Raw genomic sequence first — 26435 nt, forward strand, 5'->3', positions numbered from 1 at the left:
AGCCTGTCCTCTCACAGTTGGGAACATTGTTAAAAAAATCTGTAAGAGACTGTGGTGTGCAGAAAGATGGGATAAATATGGTTGAGGCATTAAGGTCAAAATTTGCTTAAATGATGGGTTTGTAGTCACACTTTCATTTATCAGAATCAACCAAGCTTTGACATGGCCTATAATATTGGGGAAAAGAATAATTTTCAGAGCACAATGATAAAGATAACGCTGTGTGATGATGATGCACAAATTTATTTGTAAATGTTTATTCTTGTAGAGTAATCAGTGTTCACAATTAAGAGAGAATGCCCCAAAACCAACAGAAAGAAATATATGATTGCTGGAGTCCTTCTCAGAAGAAAGTTGCAGTTCTCCTTTGATCCTTGATTAGGAAGAAGTTATGAAAGCTGGAAAGAGAAAGCATGGGAGCGAGGCTCTGGATTTTATTATCATCAAATGCAGTTGGTGGATCTGAAAAAGTATATAACCAAGAGTGAAAGTGAAATACTTAGTTGAAAATTGTATGTAGATCACTTTTACCAATCTATAATAAAAGGCAGCTAATAGTTCAGAATTTTACCTTCAACTTCCCCTTACTCTCAATGAAAGTAAGTTTTTGTAAAATACTGGAAGAAATCTGCACAACGTAAACCTAAAGCGCAGAGTAACTGCCGTACTCACTGTCATAAATTTTCATAGGAGATGCTTTGATTTAGATATCCTGGAAAAAATCAAAACCGAAAAGCAATTCAGCACATGTAATTAACTGGAGTGTCCATTCTATCAAAGACAGTAATAGGAAAAGTGTATTGTTTAATCACAATAGATGAGATGGGGAAACAACTCCATTCCATTACGTTGAATTAATTCATCCCTAGAATATCCTGCAGTGCAGCCTTTGGACAATCCCAATGCACAGTCTACATCAGGAGTGTCAAACTCGCGTCATCACGGCATCCTCACGTGATGTATCATGACTTTTCCCACCTTCGCTAAACCAGATGTGGACATGACCAGCATGTGATGCATCTGACCCACAGGCCGTGAGTTTGACACCCTGATCTACATGATCCTTCCATCTTCTGCAAGTTTGAGCCATACTGATCCTATGCATATGGAAAAATCAGCATATGGGTAGCAGCATTTAATTCCTTAATAAATATATCCTTATATTGTTTGGAAGGGCTGATTAGTGATTCCTAAATAGACTGAAGGAAATGTTCAAAACATAGGAATCAAAGCAGCAACACAGGTTGTCCTCACTTTCCAGCAGTGATTGGGACTAGAAACTCTTACTAAATGATGCACCCTAAGGCACATCATCAAAGAGCACTTACAGCTTACAATGGCAGTTCCAGCTGTTAGGTGAAACTCCCATAAATTTGCAGCACCCTACACACCACATCAGTGCCATTTGCAGTTCTGTGGGATTCAGTGGTCTGGTTTCCTTACAGACTTTGCTTGTCAGAAGTCGGCAACAAAGGCTACAAAGGGTGATCACGTGATTGCAGGATATTACAATACTTGCAACCAGGTGGACCTTCAAACAATCACTGAGCAAGTGGACATGAAAGGCGGCTCCCTGTCGTTTTCTGCCTTCGAGTTTTGATTTCTGGAAATTGCCTGTAGTGAGCCCTGTAGTTTTCTTGGCAAGGTTTTTCCAGAAGTGATTGCCATTGCCTCCTTCCTGGGGCCGAAAGAGAGAGTCTGGCTCAAAGTCACCCAGCTGGTGGTTTTGCCCATGAATACCAACTGGCTAAATCACTAAAACAATCTCCAGGTTTCTAGCCTAATGCTCTAACCCAGGAGTGTCAAACTTATATCGTCACAGCGGCATCAAGTGAGGTATTGGGACTTTTCCCCCCTTCACTAAACAGGGTGGGGGCATGGACAGCATGTGATGCATCAAGCCTGGGGGCCACGAGTTTGACAACCCTGCTCTAACTACTGCACAAAACTGGCTCTCTACCTCTATACGGATCCCTTTTGTTCAACTAGACTAACTCAAAGATGTTTCTCTGGGAATAGAAAGTAAATTACTCACTAGCTCAGTTATTTCTTCAGTAGCCTAAAAGAAGAAGAAGAGATGTTACCAGCATACCCTAAAAGATCTTTTCATCACAAATAATTTCTTATGAAGCCTTACATGGTGTCTGAGAAGGCTAAGAATAAAGCCCATCGATTACTTGGATTTTAGCACTCTGGATTTAAAAAATGTTTCTGAAAGACAAACTAATAAATGGATCTTTTGGACTGGCTTTTGAAGGCCAGAAAGGAAAAATGAGATGCTGTTCATATATTAAAGTAATAAAACATGCAAAACTGGGCCAAAGGAATCCTCACCTGGGGTTTGGTCTGTGGAGATTTCTGAGGTATCTGCAAAAAAGAAAATCAAAAATTTTCATCGTTATTCACATTCATGTGAAAAGTTGGAAAGGATGTTTATTTTGGAGAGAACATGTTTTTGGATAAAATGAAAATGTTTAGGGTTATTTGTATGAAAGGAATATTTGCCCAGGATTCCTATGCTGGCTTTGTTTGAAGAATCAGAGCAAGAAAAGGAAGTGATTATTCCAGGATCAAAATTGTTTAAAACATTAAAGATTTGTTAAAAGGAAATAAATATTCATCTGGAATTATCCTGGAATATTTCTTATCTCGGTTTTGAAGGAGAATAGACAGGAATTGCTTCCCTTTAGAGAATGCCTATACACTTATTTGTATATATAATTTTTGATTCCATAATGTGACAGGTGATGCAAAAGCTGCTAGTTGGAAACATTCACTTTTCTATTTGCAAATACCCTACTAGTCTCTCTCTCTCTCTCTCTTTCTCTCTCTCTCCTCTCTCTCTCTCTCTCCTCTCTCTCCTTCTCCTCTCTCTCTCTCTCTCTCTCTCTCTCTCTCTCTCTCAAACTTTGCTCTGATACAACCACTTTCCTCCCTGCCTTTGTCTTCCTGATGAAGAATTGTCAGAAAGAAAGAGACCTGCCATATTAGAAAAGGCTTTAACCAGAAATTCAACATCATAGCATCTTTTCAGTGCCAAGAGATGGAGATTCTAACATCAGTTGATAAAATACAACAAATCCAAATCCTACCCTCAAAATGACGCTATAGAGCCCTGCACACCAGAACAACTAGACACAAGGACAGTTTTTTGCCGAATGCTGTTACTCTGCTAAACAACTAACTCCCACAACACTGACCAAATATTTACTAAGTCTGCATTACTATTGCTATTAATCTTCTCATTGTTCCTATCATCCATCTCCTCCCACTTGTGACTATATGACTGTAACTTTGTTGCTTGTATCCTTACGATTTATATTGTTTCCTAGTATGATTTGATTGCTTATTTGTACCCTATGACTCTTATTAAGTGTTGTACCTTATGATTCTTGATGAATGTATCTTTTCTTTTTTGTACACTGAGACCATATACACCAGGACAAATTCCTTGTGTGCCCAATCACATTTGGCCAATAAAGAATTCTTTCTTCTTTCTTTCTTTCTTTCTTTCTTTCTTTCTTTCTTTCTTTCTTTCTTTCTTTCTTTCTTTCTTTCTTTCTTTCTTTCTTTCTTTCTACCTTTCTTTCTTTCTACCTTTCTGACAGATGCCCGGTCTTGGGCCTTGAGTCTGTGAAGGGTCCTGTCTCCTGATTGTGTTAAGAACCATTGATTGTAACACCTTTCTTGGCTGCTGTGTATTTTAATGTTTGCATTTCTGGTGGAAATATGAGAAATCCTGTTGCCAAGCCAAAATGGGAGGTTTTTATTACTTGGTGTGACATAACAAAGTGCAGCATTATTATATAAAAACTCACAGCAACAACATATAAATGGGTATTGAAACCCCAGAGAAGTGAATTATTTTAAAAACACCCAGTATGGGTGATGAATACAATTAGGACTAAAAAATAAATAATGTATCAGCAGTCATCGGAGTGACTAAACATATGGCTGAATGTCAAATTAATTCAGCCATCAGTAGACAGTAGTGCCCTTGAGATGGTATGATCCATGGATGGATCCAAGGCACCTTCTGAGGGGGCATTCCATCGCAATGCGATGTAAAGTTTGTGAGACCTTCTTCCCCCACCTCCAAACAAATAGCCCTTCAATAATTGGCACATTTTCATACTTACCTGATCTTCCACAACCAAAGACTTTTGGTCTAAGTTTTCAGGTGCTTCGGAGGCAGCAGATTCAGAGGCAGGCAATGCAAATGTATCAGGAGACTGAACAGCAGAGGAAACTGAGGCAGGAGGGGCACGTGGTGGAGGGGTAGGACGGTCATGGGGTGGAGGGGCAGGACGGGCACGTGGTGGAGGGGCAGGACGGGCACGTGGTGGAGGGGCAGGACGGGCACGGGGTGGAGGGGCAGGACGGGCACGGGGTGGAGGGGCAGGACGGTCACGTGGTGGAGGGGCAGGACGGGCACGTGGTGGAGGGGCAGGACGGTCACGGGGTGGAGGGGCAGGACGGTCACGTGGTGGAGGGGCAGGACGGTCACGTGGTGGAGGGGCAGGACGGGCACGGTACACAAAGGTAGAAGGGGCACGTTGTACCAAGGGAGGAAGGACATATTGTGGCAGGGGAGACAATGCAGCACCTGCATAATTTTGAGGACTATAAAGAACAGAGGGAACATATCCAATTTGTGGTTGGGCAGGAGACAAAGGTTGTCCAGGGAAAGGTTCTGGGAGAACTAAATTAGGGTAGCTATTCATGACAGGATTAGATGGATCCCAATAGTTAGATTGTTGCTGCAGAACAAAAGAACATGGAACAGAAACCCAAGATATAGTCACCGATGTCCTTTTTTCCCTATAATCCTCATTAAAACTGATTAGACACTTGTGTATCTAAGTACACTTAGCCAAATAAAATATTTTAATCTATTCTAAAAGAAACCCACCAACCATATTGAAGCCTGTGGATATATCTCCTGTCCAACAAAGACATGTTACATGAATTTTCCCCTATCCCAGGACATCTCTCTTTCTGCCCTGCTACAGTGGTGGATTACAGTTCCCACCAGTATTATTTCCTGGAGCTGCTGGAACTTGCATTCCAAACATTTGACTAGTACAAGTGACTTCCACAGCATATTCTAAGAGTCGGGACTATCACCAGACGATTCCATCTCGGCTCCTGTAAACAATGAATCACTAAATGTAACCTTAAAGAGGGACACGCTTGTCACAACACTAACCCTGAAAGAGTTAAAATCCATTTAATTGCAAGGAGCTAAATGCAGAGAAAACATTGGGAAATTTAGTCCTGTGAAAGAGTTTGGATTTTGGGGCTGTCAAGGGAGACAGATCTGCATCTCCAGCCTTCCCCAACTTCCTTCCAGCCAACAGATTCTTCCAACCTCCCTCCTCTGGCAAGAAAAGCTCTTATGAATTATTAACTGTGTTTGGATAACAAGATTCAGAATCAAGTATGACTGTGGTTCTAGATCCTATGGAGCTGTGGTCCAATGAAGAGGTCAAAAAATGGTTGTAATTACTAGATATGAGAAGAGGGGATCTGGATAACCCAAATCACTGTAACATTTATATCTAGGATCTTTCCAGAGCAATGTTTCTCACCTTGGCAACTGTTAAGATATGTGGATCTCTACTCCCAGAATTCCCCAGCTGTCTTTGTAGCCGGGGAATTCTGGGGGTTGAAGTCCATACATCTTAAAATTGCCAAGGCTGAGAATTGCTCTTCTAGAGCAGCAAAATTTCTTTTAGTTATACCACTCATATCTGCTTGTGCAAAATTCAAAATAGGATCGGTTGGAGAGTTATATCCATAAAACAGGAACCCTTTAAAACTTAAGCAAGATGCAGGGCAACGAAGACAGCTTACTTCACTTTCCCGGTCGTTATAGCCAGGATACAATTAATAACAATTTAGAAAAACAACAACAATTCACATTTTGCCATATTTGGCCTCTGTGAGTGCAGGGAAAGGATAACTTATCCCACCTTCAAACAAATAAGCCTTCAAGAGGACTTGTCACACTTTCACACTGTGACAAGTCCGTGACAACAACGTAGTCAGGTGAAGCTATTCCAGGATAAATAGAAGGGGTTGCGGTGGATAGTAATGAGGGCCAACAGACCCAAATGGTTGTGTGGCAACAGGTAAAGATTGCTACCTACTTCAGAATAGCCTTGAGAGTAAAATGGGAAGCCTTGGGGATAAAAAGGGTAACCTTGTGGAAAACCAAGATAGCCATAGATGGGTAGGAAAGGTTGACGATCCTGCAGAGCAAAACAATCAGAACAGAAAAAATCAAAATAGAGGAAGTTTCCAACAATCGTCATAAAAAAAAAATCCCATCAACCATAATGAAGCCATGGATGTATATCCTCCCAGAAGCTGTCCTGCAGAGATGGGTGACAGGAGTTTTCACTCTGTCCCGGGACGTGACTTTTTCTGCCCTGCTGCTGTGGTGGATTACAGTTCCCAGCAGCATTACATCCTGGAGCTGCCTGAAACTTGCACCCGAGATATTTACCAGGTTCATAGGATTTCTGCAGCATGTTTTAAAAGTTGGGATCATTTTCCAAGGATTCCTTCTGGGCTCCTGTAAACAATAAACAGCTCAGTGTAATTTTAAAAGGTGGCAAACTTATCACAGGGCTGACTTGGATGGACTTGTGCACAGAGCAGAAAGCTGGCTGCATAGAAGGAGTTGAGAAATTAAATTCTCTGCAAGAGTTTGGATTTGGGGGCTGTTGAGAGAAACAGATATGGACCTCCAGCTTTCCCCAGCAAATCTGTTTCCCTCCAGCAAATAGGCACTTCCAACCGCCCTGCACAGAAAGGAAATTCCAATGCAGTGTTATGAGTGATTAGCTGTGTTTGGTTAAACAAGGTTCAAGATCCAGAATGCCTGTGGTTCTAGAACCTACGGAGAACTGTAGCTAGGGTCTGATGAAGAAGTCAAACAAAACAGTTAAGGGAAGAGTGGAAATATACCACTCTGGTATATCTGAGGGCTTCCTATGGCAATAAAAACTGCATTTAACTATTCTGTTTGGCTTAGAGAGCTTCTCATTTTTGACAAAGTGAAGCAGCTATTCCAGGGGGCAGAAGGGTGAGGGCTTGCTGTCCATTCTTGCTTTTCCTGGTTCACCACCTTAGTGAGGCTTCTTTATCTTAACAGTGGCAGTGCCAACTTCTTTCCTGTCAGTAGGTGGCAGCAGTGGTGGGATTCAACCAGGGTAACAACCGGTTTGGTGAGCGCTTCACACGTGGTGCATTTGAAAACAGCTCTAAAGCTTAACTTCTACTGCAGCCCCCGCTGAAAACAGCTGAGGCGTGGCAATCCGCTCTGCTGCGCCTATCAGCTGGGCTTCAAACAAAGGAAATATAGGACAGACTAGTGTAGGAGTGAGTGGGTGGGGCCAACTGATCGCCGAAACTACTGGTTCACCCAAACCAGTCTGTACCGGCTAAATCCCATCCCTGGGTGGCAGATACAAATGTGTTGTGAGGACAGGAAGAACTAGGGATCTGTGGTGTCATGTCTATCATCTTGCCTCTGGACCAGAGGTGGTATTCAGCAGGTTCTGGCCAGTTCTGGAGAACCGGTAGCAGAAATTTTGAGGAGTTCGGAGAACCAGCAAATACCACCTCTGAATGGCCCTGCCCCTGTCTATTCTCTGCCTCCCAAGTCCCAGCTGATCGGCTGGCTCTCCTTTGGTTGCCCTGCCCAGAAGAACAGAGCTAGAAAGCAGGTTATTGGGGTGGGGAGGGAATGGGGATTTTTACAGTATCCTTCCCCTGCCACACCCAAACAAACCATGACACACCCAACAAGCCATGCCCACAGAACTGGTAGTAAAAATATTTGAATCCCACCACTGCCCTGGATGTTGCTGAATGAGTATTCTAAAGTTTCTCTTAAGAGCCTAGCCATGTTGGCTGTTCCTAGAACCGTGTGCCTTTTTCTTTTCTTCCTGAATTAAAAAAACTACCACAAGGCTTCCAAGTTTATTAATATAGCTGTTAATTGTTCTTCACTGAAAAGCTCTTCAATGTTCCTCTAGCCAAACCAACCCTCAGAATGAATATATTCATATTTTTTCCCCCATGAAGCTTACCCATTGCCTTGTCTGATCAAAGATTTTTCTGCAGATTGTAATTAATTTCTAATAGAAAGAAGGAAAAACATCAAGAGTTACTTTGCGTTGCATTCTCCTTCTCCTGTCCTACAAATTGGAGAAATGAATCCATTATTTCTATTACTAAGACTCCCTTTTTGCCTCCAGGAATTAATAAAAAAGTTGTTCTTGGGTCAAATGACACTTCCATTGAAGAATTACAGAGTTTGTTTGGCCGTGTTGAGTGAGTGGCTTTCCAGTCTAAAACACATCTTGGATATTCCCCGATCTTCACCCATCCAAATTCGAAGCAGGTCCAACACTGTTTAGCTTAATATTGGGCCATTGTTATTTTAAATCATGGTGGGTTTTATATGACTATAATACAATGCCAAAAATGTGGCTATCATATTTCACACCAGCTGCTTTAACACTTAATACTATCCATGAATTTGGCCAATGTTTCTTCAATTTGGGGTGGGGATGGAAATTAAACCTCAGGAATACATCATTATAAATGTTCCACCTGCATTTGTTTTTGGTAAGCTAGGGTAACAGAGAAGAGAAAAAAAATATTCAGATCTGAGCACGAATCTCTCTGTTCTATCTCATCTGCTCAACTATCCACTCTGCTGGAATGAATGAAAAAGATGAATAAATGTTAATAAATGAAAATATTATAGAACAAAGACAGTGGCATTAAAACTGCTGCAAAGTCTTAATTTAGTTTTAAGACTAACTCAACATGCTTAAAGTCATTCACTGGACGTCATATGTTATAATACAGAATTTAGTTTCTATATGATAGCAATAGCACTTAGACTTATATACCGCTTCACAGTGCTTTACAACCCTCTCTAAGCGGTTTACAGAGTCAGCCTCTTGCCCCCAACAATCTGGGTCCTCATTTTACCCACCTCGGAAGAATGGAAGGCTGAGTCAACCTTGAGCCTGGTGGGATTTGACCTGCCAAACTGCAGGCAGCCAATAGTCAGCAGAAGTGACCTGTAGTACAGCACTCTAACCACTGCACCACCAAGGCGCAGTGAAAGATGATGAACCCTAATCATATAGAAGACTACCAATTACTTTAACTAATTACTTTAACTAATTTGAATAGCAAACCTGTTTAATGTGCAAATGAATGTCATTTTCTCAGGCAGACTTGGCTGCCAGAGGAAAGAGGATGTTTGATACGAACTGGAGATCTGAACCAAGTTCTTTTTGTCAAGTATTGAAATGATAATAAATATTTCCAGATACTTACACCCAACATATGGATCTAGCAAAATAAAAATAAAAAGACACAATATTTAGAAAGGATCTTTATTCTTAGATCCTCTTAATAGGTTATTTGTTTCATCTCTGATTTAATTTTTTTAAAAAAATATTCTTACTGCATATTTGGTGGTCTTTTTTCTTACACTTTTTAAAACAATGTAGCAATGTAGTATTGTATGCTTATAATAACACTTTTGATTTTCCATTTGAATTGATTGAATTTGGTTGTTTATACAACACTATTCAACACTTATCTTCTCCTTCTGCTTTGAAACTGATCCTTAAATGTTCTAGCAGAACCCTAAATCATCATCTGTCTTGCAAGGAAGTCCTGCATATAATTGAAAAACAGATAAAATCTGGACTCTGCGCTAATTTTGCACCAGTTTTTTTAAATTTATCCCTTTGCCGGCTGCAGGACATGGGTAGAGGGTATGTCTAGTAACACACACAATAATGTTTTGTGTCTGTGAACATTTTCATCTTTTCCTTTGAATGAAAATCTTGACAGTTCCTAGAGTACACTGTCATATAATGATCATTATTTTAAATGGGAAGCCCATCCACTCCTTCCCCCCCCCTCTTTTTTTGACATCCAACATTCATGTTGTTTCTTATTCAAGGTGCTGATACATGAACATGCCACCTGGGTGCACAACATTGAAATAACATGGGATATATATTGATTGGTCTGGAGAAGCCAACTCGGGTCTTTTTTATGTTCTACTGTTTGACACGTTTGAATGTGCTCTACATCTTTGGGAACAGGGCCAGGCAATAAAGGAAGAAGCAAAGAGGCACATTATAACCTCATATGTCGATATGAGAATGGTCCAGGAAAGATTGCAACCTGGGTTTGGGTGGGTTTAGCTTTTTCTACTCCAAAAGAAAGCTTGATAAATGTTTGCAACGGGACACATCTGAGATGCCAGAGCAATCAGATTCCAAAGGGAACAATCATCTTAAAAGGGTAGAAACAAAATAAGATACTCACCAGCTTTTCAGATCTAAAGTGATCCTATGGGCAAACACCACACACACACACACAAAAGACATAGAGTGAGAGGACAAATACTTTTTTTCCTATCAATTTTGCAAACAAAAAAAGTGAAAAAGCCTGCAAAGAGCATCTTATAACCAGGGGGTGGGATTCTACCGGTTTGGACTGGTTTGGGCGAACTGGTAGTTCTGGTGATCATTTGGCCCCGCCCACTCGCCTCTGCTCTTTCCTGTGCTTTATTTCCTTGTTTTGGAGCACAGCTGTTTTACTCATGGGGCTCCAGTAGAAGGTAACTATAAAAGTTGAAAAGGGGCTTTTTTAAATGGTGCACACGGGCGCACAAAATGCATGATCACTTGTTGTTACACTGGTTGAATCGCACCACTGCTTATAACCTCTAATTGGGGAATGGGCAGCTAAAGGTGAGTGGTCAGTTGTGGCCTAGCACAACATCAGGACCACAAGAGTAAGAACGGATGAAGGATAACATGCTTCCCCTCTTAAATAGATGCTGCAGAAAACAATGTTGCTATTGAACTGGAAGGAACTTTTCCATCTTCTGCAATGCAGAATTGTTATATCTCTCTGCTTTCCTTCCCTGTCTTGCAATAGTCTCTTTCTACTCCCTCGGCCCCCCACTCCAATCTACAAGGCTATGCTTCACAAGGCACCTACCCAAGATTTGGGAGCACCTAACCCTGTATAGGAACCTATGATTTTCAGGGCCAGGCACTTTTGGGCGGAGTTCTCTTTAATTGGGTATATAGAATATATATATATATATATATATATTATATATATATATATATATATATATATATATATATATATATATATATATATATATATATATATATATATTGATTGATTGATTAGCCCAGGGGGGCGATTCAACTGGTGTAACAACCGGTTTGGTGAGTGCATGCTTCTGATCTTCTGACCTCCAGCAATCTCTCTGTGTTAAACAGCTGACGCGTGGCACAGTGTGAATCAGGTTCACTCACAACTGATCCTCAGAGCTACCGGTTTGCCCGAACTAGGCCAAACCGGTAGAATCCCAACCCTGGATTAGCCTATAGGCCATATCAAGGTACAGGATCAAAAACATATTACCAATAAAATTTGAAACAGACAATTTAAAATGAGAGTAGGGTAAAGTACAATAGTTATAGGATAAAATGCAATAATTGAATACATAAATATGTAAGAAAGAATAAAATGACATAAAGTTATATTTCTTTATCACCCCTGCAATCTACCCCAATCAGGCCCACCTATGCCGATCTCAGTTGGGCCATTTTAGTCAGAAACTCTGCTGTATTAAATGTCATTTTCAGATTCTGGCCACACATGAGGTAAGTTGTTTTAAATGGGCCTCCCACTGGGTCGTATGTTTAATATGTGGATTAAGGTACTTATCTCTCAGCCCCTTATACAAACAGCAATCGAATAATATATGAGTCAGATCTTCTACCTCTTCAGCTCCAGTTCATTGTATGGGATAGACAGGAAACTCTCAAATCAAACCATTGTATCCAGCTGTTTTAATCTTGCTCGGGAAAAGGTCTCCCTGAGATGTTTTGGCAATTGTGATTTTAAATAGTTGTCCATTTAGAAGGTGCATTTATATAGAGGCAAAGGTAATACTCACTCTTGAGCCAAAGTGTCTAAAAGGCCACTGCAAAAAGAACAAAATGGCTTTCTTGGTGAAATAGTTTTAATAGACCCTTAAATGTATAAAATGCAAACTTTCATTCTCTTTCCCATATAAGCTTATACATTCACGGGTGTATCTGTGCATAATATTTAGACCCTCAGATCTTTTTTTTATAATTCAGCTATATAATAAACTATATAAGCCAAGTTGCTTTTAAGTGTGAGATGGGTAGCATATACATTAAATAAATAAAATAGCCATATATAGACCTGAATGGAAAAAGATAAAGACCCCCCAAGGCTATTCTTCTACCCCAGATTTGGGAGTAAATGGCACCCTAAAATCTTCAGGACCAGCTTTTTGGGTGGGGAGGGGGTTTCTCGAATGGGTATAGTATAAGCAGGCAAAGGTTATACTCACTGATGAGCCAAAGGATCTAGGAAACCACTGCAGAATGAAGAAAAACATGGATTTATTTCTTGATAGTAGCATTAATAAATATCTAAATGGTATAAGTGCAAACTTGCATTCTCACTCATATAAGCATACACCTGGGTGTATGTGTATGTGCGTATTTATGTCTGTGTGCATTATATTCATGCCTGCAAATCTTCTGATATTTAAGTTATGTTAGCTACCGCTTCGCTCCGGAGAGAGAGGGAGGAAAGCCCGAGGAGTGCCGGCCGGGAGGATCGCTGAGCGAGAGCGCTCCAACTGTGGCTTTTTCCCTCGACTTCGTGAGTTTTCCCCTCAACTGCTGAGTGAGAATCTGACTTTTCCCAGGAGCGACCCAGCCCAGAGAACGATCATCTTTGGAGTCGGTGAGATTCATCCCATCCTTGCAGGGCGGTGAGCACTGGGAGCTGTGAGACTGTCTCCAGAAGTTTGCAGCTAGGGTGTGAAGCAGACTGCCTCCTCCCTGCCGCCCCATTTCCCATTTCCCTCTTCCCTCTTTTCTCCTCGCCAAATTGCTAATCTGGACTCCAGGAGTGATAGAAGCAGAGGTATATTAAAGCCAGGAGTGAATGCTTAATACAAATCTGAGTCTACACAGTAAAAATATAAACTGTTTGAAATTACCAGTGCAAGACGTGCCTCTTTCTCTTAAAAGCAACAAACTTTGAAAGTGTATTCAGTTAACTAGGAGGGGCCCAGAAATCTCATTCATCAAGGGAAAACAAAAACAAATAGTTTCCTGTGAGCTGTTCAACCTTTCCTTCACTCGGATAAAAACCCTTGGAACACTGTGTTACAACTTCCTGTTTACAGAGTAATAGCGATCTGCTATTCAAAGAGCGATAAATTCCTCTCATTCAGCTGCTAGTAAAACAATTAACCCGTTCCTTGCAGACTCTTAATACTACCTCATTACCTCAAAACTTACAACTTTTCTACCTCATCACCTATATCAACAATTAGATAATCAATTTCTATAAAAATATTTTATTAATGGTTTAATTGATTTATTGTTTTTAATTGATTAATGTGATTAGAGTGTTTAGTGCAAATAGTGTGATTACTGACTAGTTTAAAAGATCAAAATTCATGTAATTTAATTGAATAGCAAAATCATTGATTTAGTGAATTTAAATGAACAGTGTGATTAATGATTAGTGTAATTAATTGATTAGTGATTAGAGTAATTAATTGATCAGGCTGATTGTTGCTCAGGAATATTATCTGACTTGAGAGATTACTGCAATTGATTGTTTGATGTAATATTGGCTATATAGATTACCCAAAATTGTTCCTTTAATTAATTCAATCAACGTACTATTTTAACAATCCTACCATGCCAAAAAGAAAATCCTACACCAAACCACAACCTAAAGAGAAGATAATGCCCATCAATGAACCACAAGACTCCTGCACATGCCTTAAATGCTACAAAAATCTAAAGGATAATGAAAACTACATCAAATGTTCTCTGTGTAAAAAATACGCTCATCATGACTGCTTGGGATTACCTGAGCAAATGATTCAATACCTAGAATCATCCAATGAGTTTCCATATTTCTGCAAATCATGCAGACCCAAACTGGATCTGTCTGAAGAGTTGATACCATCGAAACCATTGAAACATCCCCTACCATCGAAACCATTAAAACATCCCTCAACACCATAGTAGCATCCCTGGACGCCGTAAAAGAAAGAATATCCAACCTTGAAAAAAAGACACAACGCAAAAACCTGAACATCCAATAGCTACAAACCACATCTCTACCCAACAACCACAATCCAATCCAAAACCCAATCCACAAATAAACACAACCCAGACAAATATTGATATCCCAATCCTCATCAGAGAAGCCGTTGAGCGTGAACGGAAACATCCAAACGCCATCTTATTTGGTCTAGAAGACATCAATGTCAATGATGACATCACAACTGTCCGAAACATCATCAGAGATTATCAAGCATCAACCATCTCCCTGATGAAATACTTGACATTTCCCGCATCGACCGAGAGCTCAAAAATAGAGACGGCTCTGTGGCCCCACGCTTGTGCAGGGTCATTTGCAAAAATGAATCAAGCAAACGTAAATTCATTTATACTATAAACTCACTCGCCAAAACCAACACCAACCATAAGAACCTCCGTTGCCGCCCTGACCTAACCATACAGCAACATGCCCGCTCCCGTGTACTCCACATCGAACTCAAAAACCGTCTAGACAATGGAGAGAAGGACCTGTACATTGACTACCATGCTGACTGTATCAAAAGTAAGCCACGCAACCCAATACTCAGCTTTTACCCTCAACCACAACCCTACCTCAACCCATCCACCATCACCCAAGACTAGGCACGCACGCCCCCAACTACCTCAATCCCAACTACTGCCGGCCTTAAATGCAAACTACTCAATGCAAGAAGCCTCGTGAATAAAATACCTGAATTTCTCATCCTCCTAAATATGGCTAACTTCGACATTATATTTGTCTGTGAAACATGGCTCAATGCATCTCTCCCCGAGGTGGTGTTGCTATATTCTATAAAAAATCCTTACATCTAAAAAATATCCAAGTTACCCAGGAGCTTGCCCGTCCTGAAACCATCATCTGTGAACTATCCTTAAATATCACAATTCGATTCTTACTATGTTACAGAGCACCTGATTATGACATCGAACATGTAAACAAGCTAAATACATTACTAACATGGGCTGCATCCTGCCCATACCCTTTTATCCTTCTTGGTGATTTCAATCTGCCTCATATTGACTGGACCCTAAATGATTGTACAACTGAAATCATACACACAACCTTCTACAATGCTATTACAAATCTGGGACTGGAACAACTAGTAACCAACAATACTAGACTAAACAACTGCCTCGATCTCATCTTCTGCAATAGTTTGAATTTAATTTACGGAATACAAACTAAAGAACCCTTTTCCAGTAGTGACCACAATATGATTGACTTTTGTCTCAACATACGTCCACACAAAAATCACCACAATGATGTAATCCCCAATTGTAACTTCAAAAAGGCAACTATGATCTTATAGACAACGATCTCTCATCCCTTGATTGGCAATCTCTATTCACTGGATGCAATACCGTTGAAGACCATTACAACATATTTTTACTTGAAGTCAAAAGAGTCATCAAACTATATGTTCCAACAACAACTCCCAAAACAAAACAAAAAAGCAGATTACCCATATCAATAAGGAAACTTCAATCCAAAAAGAGATCACTCTGGCGGAAAAACAAATCTGGTCACGTTGCCAATTTCAAAAACCGATACAAAAATTTATGCCACCAGATAAAGACCGAATGCACCAATTATCACATTAAACAAGAGGAAAACCTTCTAAGCACCAATTCCACCCGTGCTTTTTACAATTTTGTAAACAACAAACTAAAAGACTCAAGGTCCATCCCTCCCTTGATAGGACCTGATGGTAAAGACACTGTGACGACACCATTAAAGCCAACATCTTTAACACATTCTTGGCTCAGTATTTGTAAACAGCAATGGATCATGCCCAGTATTTCCTAGCCGTACCACAGATAACAACAATGATCTAATACATATCGATTTCACAGAAGACAATGTTAAAAAATCACTATGCAATCTAAAACCATCTCTATCTATTGGACCGGATGGAATATGTGCCTACTTCTTAAGAAAGCTATCCACTGCCATAGCCAAACCTCTAAGCATAATCTTTGAAAAATCTTTCAGGACCAGCTCCTTGCCTAACCTATGGTCACAAGCCACAGTCATCCCCATCTTCAAAAGGGAGACCCAAGCCTAGTTGAAAATTACAGGCCAATCTCCTTATGCTGCGTCACCTGTAAAGTCATGGAATCAATTATTAACCAATCCATCATCCTCCACTTAGAGACAAACAACCTACTCTCCAATAAACAATTTGGTTTCAGAAAAAAACTATCCTGTAATCTGCAACTCTTACACTTCAAAAACATATGGACTACACAACTCGATCAGGTCAAAGCAATAGAGCGCAATCTACATAGACTTCTGTAAAGCCTTTGATTCAGTGGTACACGACAAACTACTCCTAAAAATAAAATCCTATGGTATCTCTGGACAACTGAATAACTGGATAGAAGCATTCCTGTCAAACAGACAACAAATGGTCAAAATCGGGAGCGTCCTATCAAATCCAGTACCTGTCAATAGTGGTGTCCCCCAGGGCAGTGTTCTACGACCAACTCTCTTCATACTCTACATAAACGACCTCTGTGATCATATTAAGAGCAATTGCGTTCTCTTCGCTGATGATGTAAAGCTGTTCAATACCACAGACAATACTGCTACCCTACAAAAAGATCTTGACTATGTATCAGAATGGTCAAACAAATGGCAACTTCAAATCTCAACAAATAAATGCTCTGTCCTACATATTGGCAAAAAAATCAGAAAATAAAATACAAGCTGAATAGCCAAGATCTTGTTGATGACCCAAGCTCTGTAAAGGACCTTGGAATACTCACCTCTAATGATCTAAGTGCTAGAGCCCACTGCAACTACATAGCCAAAAAGGCATTAAGAGTTGTTAACCTAATCCTACGTAGCTTTTTCTCTGGTAATATCACACTACTAACCAGAGCATACAAAACATTTGCTAGACCAATACTCGAATACAGTTCATCAGTCTGGAACCCTCATTACGTATCTGATATTAACACAATTGAGAAAGTCCAGAAATATTTCACAAGAAGAGTTCTCCACTCTTCTACTCGTTGTAGAATACCTTATGCCACCAGACTTGAAATTCTAGAACTAGAAAACCTTGAATTACGCCGTCTTCGGTCTGACTTAAGCATGCTATATAAAATCATACATTGCAATGTCCTACCTGTCAATGAATACTTCAGCTTCAACCATAACAACACAAGAGCACACAATAGATACAAACTCAAAGTAAACCGCACCAAACTTGATTGCAGGAAATACGACTTCAGCAATAGAGTGGTCAATGTCTGGAATACTCTACCCGACTCTGTATTCTCTTCCCCAAACCCCAAAAACTTTAACCTTAGACTGTCTACTATTGACCTCACCCCTTTCCTAAGAGGTCTGTAGGGGGCGTGCATATGCGCACCAACGTGCCTACCGTCCCTGTCCTATTGTTTCTCTTATTCTTTTATTTTTCTTATATGTACCCATTTCATGTATTCACAACTATGTATACACTTATACTTATTATCTTGTAAACAATTGGCAAATCAAATAAATAAAATAAATAAATAAATAAATGTAATAATTCTACAGTAGAAAGATGGAGAGTAGAAACAGGAATTTTTGAATACTAAACAAGGTTGCTTTAAAAGAGCAAAATGTTCTCAAAGGAAGGTTGCTTTGTATCAAGAGATACAGTATATAGTACAGTTCAGTTCAGTACAGTACAGTATATTTTCTTAATCAATGAGTAAGTAAATAAATGCACCAAATAAATACAGTAAATAAGCATGGAGAAGTGACTTCAAAATGGATAAAAAACAGTATTTTGTCAATTTAAACCCCAACTGTTTTGGATCCAGTGGACGGAATTGTGAGCAAAGGTATCCTCGGAGTATGGTCAAAAAACCCAATTGTCAATTCTGAAGCAAACCTGGCTGAAGTCATCTTGTGCTGCCTCATAGTTGCCATGAAGTCAGAGAGAGGGAAGGGAAGGGGGGAGTAGATAGCCAGGTTCCAGTCAAAACAAAATGCTTTCGTGTGGAAACCAAGGTCATTGAAACAGGTGGCCATTGAAGGAAGTGAAGAGCCTGCCTTCCATCTTCATTGGACAATGTGACCGGTGACACCCGGGAGGGGGGAATTTGATTCTTTTAATTAGGTGAAAACCGTGGGAACTGTCAGAGTTGGTTTTCACTGGCTGTGCTGATATGATGTATCCAATAAACCTATCATTTGAGGGATCCACTTGCCTTGCAGTTATGCTTTCAATGGGTGCATTACTCGGAATGCTGACACCAAGATTGTAGCAATGGTGATCAAAGCTCTATCCATTCTATATGAGTGTTGCACAAAAAATTTATGACCTCAATTTGGAGCTTTTGATTATGCATACTGCATACTCTTGATAGTGACCAATCTCTTAACTGTTTTTTCTAGCAGCTGTCTTAACCCACAGTCCTCCCTGGGTGGGAAGTAATTGAAACAGAATTTGGGAACTTCAGACTGTAAGCAGGGAGTCTGTTCCTCAACCAAGAAAATGAGAAGGTGATGGAGATGTTCATACTTACAAATGGACGGCGCTGTGGAATAGAATTTTTAAAAGAAACATCACCCCAATAGCCAGGATACCCCTACAGAAATGGAAACATCTATTAGAAACCAGGCCTTTTGCAACAAAGTCTGGGAGGAAGAGTCTGGGAGGGGCTCTAAGGAGACCCACAACTAAATCCATGCATATGGAGGACCTTCATACCCTTTGTAGGGAAGGCCTGCAGACATCTAGGACATACTTAATAAATAATGTTTATATTCAACATTGCCTCTGAAAGATGTAAATGGCATATACTAGAGCAGTGGTGGCTAACCTCTTTGGGCTCCTGTGCCAAAAATTGTGCGTGCGCTTGCATGCTCACGCTCGCGTGCCAGCACCCAGAAGGTAATATGCTCCCCTCCCACCCCCCTATGCATGTGCGTGCAATCCTCCCACCCCCCACATACCCCCACGCTGCCCCCTTACCTGCACTGCACCTCACAGCTGATTTTTGGCCCATTTGAAGCCTTTTTCGACCTCCCAAAGGCTTGAGGAAGGCTTCTGCAGGCTTCTGGAAGCTTTGCAGGCCAAAAACTAGCCCCATTATGTCACTTCCTGTATTTTTGGAAAATCAGAAAGTGATGAAACGGAGCTAGTTTTCTGTCTGCAAAGCCTCCAGAAGCCTGCAGAAGCCTTCCTCAAGCCTTTGGGAGGCCGAAAAAGGCCTCAAACCCGCCAAAAATCAGCTGTGAGGCACGCACATGCGCAGTGAGTTAAGTTTGCCTTCAGCTCGCGTGCCGGCACAAATGGCTCTGCTGCCACCTGTGGCACGCGTGCCATAGTTTGCCATCACGGTACTAGAGTCTTGCTAATTTTATCCTTACAACATCTGTAAGGAAAGATACTACAGGTGGCCCTTGTTTATCAACTGCCATAGATGGTGAGTTGCAATGGTAATAAAAAAATAGATTTTCAATCTTGACCCACATATTCCACTTTCACAACATCTTTGCCTCGGTCACATATTCAAAATTGCAGTCAGTTACTACGCATTCTCCTGTTTCAAATTATAAGCACAATCATTATAAATCATCCTCAGGCAATATTTTACTTAGCAATCACTTTGCTAGCTGGTCAGAATTGGGATAATTAAATGAGGACTACTCGTACAAATTTTCATATTATTATTTTTTTTTAAAAAGAGTCCCTTCAGAGGTGGGATTCAGCAGGTTCTGAGCAGTTCTGGAGAACCGGTAGCGGAAATTTTGAGTAGTTCGGAAAACCGGAAAATACCACCTCTGACTGGAGATTTTACGGTACCCTTCCCCTGCCACTCCCACCAAGCCACGCCCACAGAACTGGTAGTAAAAAAAAATTGAATCCCACCACTGAGTCCCTTGGTTATAAGATCCTGCACCATCAAGGAATGAAGAGGGGATATCCCAGTTGTCTGCCTTCCTCCTCTGTCTTTGAGGACTCCCTGTCTTCCACTTCATGGCAATCTCCCAGGATTCTACTTCACAGTGCATCTATCCCAGATTTGCGAGCACCTATCCCTGAATGAGACTCTAAAATTTTCAGAGCCAGATAGTTTGGGGGGGAGTTCTCTCAGATGGGTATAATATGAGCAGGCAAAGGTAATACCCACTTCTGAGCCAAAGCGACTGCAGAAAGAAGGAAAGTATAGATTTTTTTTCTTGGTGAAACAGTTTTAATAGTTTTAAAGGGTGCAAATGTTAGCTTATATCAGAGGTCTCCAAACTTGGCAACTCTAAGACTTGTGGACTTCAACTCCCAGAATTCTCCAGCCAAGTATTACCTTTGCAAATGTGGGCTGGAGTTATGCTGGCTGGAGAATTCTGGGAGTTGAAGTCCACAAGTCTTAAAGTTGCCAAGTTTGGAGACCTCTGGCTTACCTTCTCTATCATGGATGTGAGTGCGTGGTATCTATGTCCTCAAATCTTTCTGTTATTTCAGTTGTACAATAACTTACATAAGCTGAGATTCCTTTTAAATATGAGATGGGCAGCATTTAAATTGAATAAATAAATGTCCACATTTCGACCCAAATGTAAAAAGTTAAAGATCCCCAAAGGCTGCTCTTCACAGTACACCCACTCCATGTTTTGGAGCAGAACTAAATGGGACCTAACAATCTTCATGGCCAGATAGTTTTGGGGAGTTCTCTCAAATGAATATAGCACGAGCAGAGAAAGATTATACTCACATATGAGCCAAAGCGTTTAAAAGGCAACTGCAGGAAGAAGAAAAATAGGGTTTTGTTTCTTAATGAAACAGTTCTAATGTTTTAAATAGTCTTAATTGTTATAAGTGCAAGCTTGCATTCTCTTTCTTGTAAGCATATACATAAATGTGGATGTGTTTGTGTGCACGTGTGTGCATAATATGTATGCCTTTGATTTTTCTTCTTATATTTCAGTTATATAATTATATAAGCCAAGGGTTGCTTTTAAGCATGATATTTCAGGTACATAAATTAAATAAATAAACTAATAAATATCTGTATATAGACAAAGGCTACTCCTTACAGTACACCTATCCCTGATTTGGGAAGAAGATTAAATGGAAGCCTTAAGTTTTCAGGGTTAGATAGTTTGGGGATTCTCTCAAATGAGTATAATAGGAGTAGGCAAAAATTATACTGTTGAGCCAAAGTGTCTAAAAAGCCACTGCAGAAAGAAGAGAAACAAAGATTTCTTTCTTTATGAAATACCTTTAATAGATGTTTAAATGGTATATACACAAACTTACTTATTGAAATAGAACTTGGGAAGGTCAGCCTATAAGCAGGGGGCCTATTGCTCACCAAAAGCACAGAAAATAAGAAGGCCATGCAGAAGATCATACTCACAAATGAAGGATTTCGTGGAATGGAGTTTCCAAAAGGAACATTGTCCCTGAAGCCAGGGTACTCCTACAGAAATTCAGAGTTATATTACAAACCAGTCCTTTCTACAACAAAAAGAAGGAAGAGTCTGGAGGGGATTCTAAGGAGGCCCACAACTAAACACACTTGGTGTAATCAGATAATCAGAGTTGGAAGGGACCTTGTAGGTCATCTAGTCTAACCCCCTGCCCAGGCAGAAGACCCTACACCATTTCTGACAAGTGGCAGTCCAATCTCTTCTTGGAAGTCTCAAGTGATGACGCTCCCACAACTTCCAAGGGCAAACTGTTCCATTGGTTGATTATTTTCACTATCAGAAAATTCTTCCTTATTTCCAGGTTGAATCTGTCCTTTTTTTTGGTTTCCATCCATTATTCCTTGTCTGGCCTTCAGGTGCTTTGGAAAATAGCTTGACCCCTTCCTCTCTGTGGCAGCCCCTCAAATATTGGAACACTGCTATCATGGTTATATTGGTTATTGGTTATAAGTTCCTTCAGGATTTCTCATATCCATCTTCTGCTTCACAGCAATCTCTCCCCCGGTTTTCACACCATACTTTCCTCAGGTTTGGAATCACCTATCCATGAATGGAACCCCACAATTTTCAGGGCCATGTCATTTTTGGGAGTTCTCCAAAATGGGTATAATATGAGAAGGCAAAGGTTATACTCACGGCTGAGCCAAAAGCCCACTGCAGAAAGAAGAAAAACATGGCTATGATTCTCGGTGAACTAGTTTGAATAAACCTTGAAATCTAGAAACTCCAAGCTTGCATTACTCTTTCCTATATATAAGTCTAAACATAGGCATGGGTGAGTGTGCATACTATTTAGGATTTCAGATCTTTTTTATATTTCAATTATGTCATCAGCTGTAGAAGCCAAGAGTTGCTTTTAAGTGTGAGATGGGCAGTGGGCAGCTGATGCATTTAATCAATCAATAGAATAGAATAGAATAGAATAGAATAGAATAGAATAGAATAGAATAGAATAGAATAGAATAGAATAGAATAGAATAACAGAGTTGGAAGAGACCTTGGAGGTCTTCTAGTCTAACCCCCTGCTCAGGCAGGAACTCCAATGCCATTTCAAATAAATGGTTGTCCAATCTCTTCTGAGCCATCCATAGATCCAAATGGAAAAAGATCTCACATGGCTACTCTTCACAGTATCACATTATTCACACTATTTACCCCAGATTTGGAAACAGGACTAAATGGGTTCCTAAATGGGGCCCTAAACCCCATTTAGCGGGTTATCTTAAATAGGTATAATATGAACAGGCAAAGGTTATATTCACTGCTGAGCAAAGATATCTCAGAGGCCACTGCAGAAAGAAGAAAAATATGAATTTCTTTCTTGGTGAAGTAGCTTTAACAGATATTTAAACAGCGTAAAATGCAAATTCTTTTTCATATAAGCATACACATACACATGGATCTGTGAGCATTATATTTATGCCCCCAAATCTTTTATTATATTTCTGTTGCATGATAATTTATATAACTGAGAGTCTCTTTAAAGTGTGAGATGGGTGGCAGGTAAATTTCATAAATAAAATGAAATATTAAATATGCATATATGGAGATGAAGTACTTTAACTTAAATAGGTAAGGTTTTCCACAGACAACTAAAATATTTAGAAAAATGGAGAGCAGAAACAGTGAAATAGACACAGAGCGAACCAGGCAATTTTTCAAGTGGTAACCAAAGGCTTCCAAGTCTCAGTGTTTAATTTACCACTAAAAACAATATGAAAGAAAGAAAAAAGAGAGAGAGAGAGAGGGAGAGGGAGAGACAGAGACAGAGAGGGTGGAAGGAAAATGTTGACGCTTCAAAAGATAAAGATCTTTTCAAAAGGTGTTGGTTTATTTCATTTACTTTCTTAATAAGAAAGTAAAAGCATCAAGTATATAGTTTCTAAGTAAAAAAAAATGAACAAGTAACTTTTAAAATGGATGAAAACATTAGTTTGGGTTGTGGGGCTGAACCTCCCTGTTCTGAATGCAGTGGAGTGAATTGTGAGCCAAGCTACTGTATCTTCAAGGTATGTCAATATTTTGGGTATGGTAAACAAAGCTCCATCTATTTTTTTATACATATTTGCACAAACGGTGCCTGTAAAAAGAAGGGAAACTTTGATCACACTCTATTTAAAGGTTCAGGGTACTGTGGATCATAGTTTGTAGAAACACTATAGCCCTGAGACCCAGGATACCCTGCAGAAATTCAAAAATACATTTACAAATCTGTTTTTTCTCCAACAAAGAAAAGGAAGTTTCTGTGAGGGGATTCAGAGGAACCCCCATATGCTTGTCTTTAATGCCATTTATATGGGAAACTAAAATTCTGAAACTAATGATTTCCCTTGGGATCAGTTTGGACCATGATTGATCTTTGGGTGAGCAAGGTATGAAGCTTGATTATGTCACATCAGAAGATGGATTAGATTTGACCAACTGGCTGCCCCTTCGTGATTTTGTGATCTCATTTCCCAGCTTGAGTTCTGAGAGCCGTCAGAAATATCAAAATACATTAAAACAAGAAATTATTTCACTTACTGGAGGTGGAAGATCTGGAATATAATTCTGTAGGGAAAAGAATAATAATCACCCATTATTTATCTTGTTTTATCCTGCTAACACTAAAACCATTATAAAATGTAATAAAGTAAAGGTTTCCCTCGTCCAGGTGTGACCAACTCTAGGGGCTAGTGGTCATCTCTGTTTCTTAGCTGAAGGAGCCAGTGATGTCCATATACACTTCTGTGGTCATGTGGCCAGCATGACTATATGCTGAGGTGCACAGAATTGCTGTTACCTTCCTACCAAAGTGGTATCTATTGATCTACTTGCAGTTGCTTGCAATTCCCTTTTGAATAGGGTTCAAACAAAGATATCTTCCATATAGCATTACACAACTATATTTATTATATCTAGGATTTCAGTAGAACCCAAGAGTGACCTGTTTAGTTTGGGATTAACCCACAGAGTTTGAGCCACACGGGTTTCTCTGCCTTCTCTCATGTTACCTTTCCTAAAATGCAGGTTTCATCTCACCTGAGCATCTGTGCTGAGCACAGAAATCAACAAGGCTGCACCCACAAAGAACAGCTTCATTTTTCTCAGCTTGAGGTTTCCTTCCCCAACTGAGAAAGTGTCCTAAGTATGAATGGGTGGGTTAAGGGTGGATCTTTATTGATATATCAGTACAAGCCAGACTGCCCAAACTGAAAGCCGCAATTGATAATGCTTTTAAATTATCTTATCAGTTGGGAAAGGTCAGAAGGATTAATGTATCAATGGAAGGATCTAGTGCCAACTGAAATATTCATCTAGCCTTTATATTATTTCTTCTGATAATGAACTTGACTTGCAAGAAAATATTGATGAAATGTCACCTAATTTATCTGATGGCAAGCAAAGTGGAGAGATTCTGAAAGGCCATTTGTGATTTAAAACCTTTTTCCTGGTAGGCCTTATCCTTCAATTACCTTATCTTTGCCCCATCTTTTGATTATATTATATTAGTGCCTGTGATTTATTTTCACTCTAGGGGAGGGGAGATTTGAGGGGGGAATTTTTTGTCAGTTTTCATGCACCTGTTCTAAATATCTGAATCATAGTATGAATAACTATATATATTATAAACTATTCTAAAAATACAAATTCCATGTATAGTTGTAAAAGAAGAAACAGACATCTTGCAATCTCCAAAACTAAAATTATATTTACTTACTTAAGCTTTCGTCAGACTCCGCTGACATCGTCAGAGTATTAAGCTACCATTACAGAGATCTATGCCTTTATATATCATTAACCAATTTAGCCCTTGCATGCCTAATAGGCCCTTCCAACTGCCTCCCATTTGTAATTAGCCCTGTTGTTTTTGCTTCAGTCATGTTGGTCAAAGGAGGCTTGTCTTTTGTTGTTGTTTCCTCCCTTGTCAGAATCAGCCTGGAATGCTTATCTCTCAGGGGTGATGTTGACCTGCCAGCTATTGCAATTTGTTGCTTTGCTCAAGATAGAGATAGAAATAGAGATAGATAGATGATAGATAGATAGATAGATAGATAGATAGATAGATAGATAGATAGATAGATAGATAGATAGATAGAGATCTGTCATCGTCAGTGTCAACCTTAAGTAGCCATATAGATAGAGTTTCTCCCGGACAATTGTCCCTAACTTGATTGTTGAGATCTTACAATGTGGTACTCATTGCTGAAATCAACTACACCCCCTTTGCTGCTGGTCTTCTCTTTCCTTTCACAATTCTCAGCATTTGAGAAAGGTTTTAACATGGGTCCCAGTAGAAGAATTTCAGCCTAGTCATTTGTGTCTCAAGTGAGAACTCTGCTTTGATTTTTTTTTATTTTTTTTGGATAATCTGTTCATTTTTGTTGATTTTTCTGGGCTGCCCATAGTCTTCTCAGGCAGTTTTTCCAACATCAAGCTCAAAAGTGTCAAAACTCCTTTTATTCTGCTTTTCCAAAGTACATTTTCTTTTCCTTCCTTCTAGAGCGTGTCACAGGAAATACAATTTCTTGCACTAATCTGACCTTTGTTGGAATAGACACATTCCAGGATCCAAATATCTATTCAGTGGCCTTTGTTGCTTCCATACTGTGTGCTAGGCCATGTTAGATCTTGTTAGATCTGGGAGAGTGGGCACAAGAACGGAGACGAGGCATCGAAATAGTGACTCCAACTCTTTATTAGTGACTTCAGAACAGAGCGAAATACTCAGGCAGCAGCAGCTCCTTTTATACAGCTGGCTGCTGTCAAAACATCCA

General features: G+C 39.9%; 1 protein-coding gene across 5 annotated transcripts; it reads right to left on the reverse strand.

Annotated features, from left to right (window-relative positions):
• Positions 1-224: 224 nt before the first annotated feature.
• Positions 225-24854, reverse strand: LOC113423269 (uncharacterized). 5 transcript variants are annotated; one of them, XM_087971010.1, is made up of 17 exons: positions 24700-24853; positions 24202-24228; positions 21606-21668; positions 20961-20987; positions 18771-18833; positions 12461-12487; positions 12035-12061; positions 10378-10401; positions 9370-9384; positions 8103-8150; positions 6512-6580; positions 6153-6254; positions 4140-4760; positions 2335-2367; positions 2036-2059; positions 673-712; positions 225-462 (listed from the first exon to the last, which is right to left on the reverse strand). In XM_087971010.1, exons 1-16 carry the CDS (start codon positions 24757-24759, stop codon positions 704-706), a joined length of 1239 nt encoding a protein of 412 aa, XP_087827136.1. In that variant the 5' UTR covers positions 24760-24853; the 3' UTR covers positions 225-462; positions 673-703. The 5 variants fall into 5 exon arrangements, with proteins under 5 accessions (XP_087827136.1, XP_087827139.1, XP_087827137.1 ...); XM_087971013.1 differs by lacking the exon at positions 4140-4760 and having other exon boundaries at positions 24700-24854; XM_087971011.1 differs by lacking the exon at positions 20961-20987.
• Positions 24855-26435: the final 1581 nt, after the last annotated feature.

Source organism: Notechis scutatus, chromosome 8, assembly GCF_049901735.1.
Source record: "Notechis scutatus isolate UNSWTSFEM ecotype Mainland chromosome 8, rNotScu1.2, whole genome shotgun sequence".
Classification (NCBI taxonomy): Eukaryota; Metazoa; Chordata; class Lepidosauria; order Squamata; family Elapidae; genus Notechis; species Notechis scutatus.

Bases quoted from the DNA above. Each gene is read 5' to 3' on its own strand.
- LOC113423269 (XM_087971010.1), bottom strand. From the start codon at position 24,759: ATGAAGCTGTTCTTTGTGGGTGCAGCCTTGTTGATTTCTGTGCTCAGC. The intron at 20,988-21,605 runs GTGAGTATGATC...TTCTTCCTGCAG, and splicing joins TTCCACGAAATCCTTCATTT to TTGCCTTTTAAACGCTTTGG. The intron at 10,402-12,034 runs GTGAGTATTACC...GTTTGCCCATAG, and splicing joins TTAGACACTTTGGCTCAAGA to GATCACTTTAGATCTGAAAA.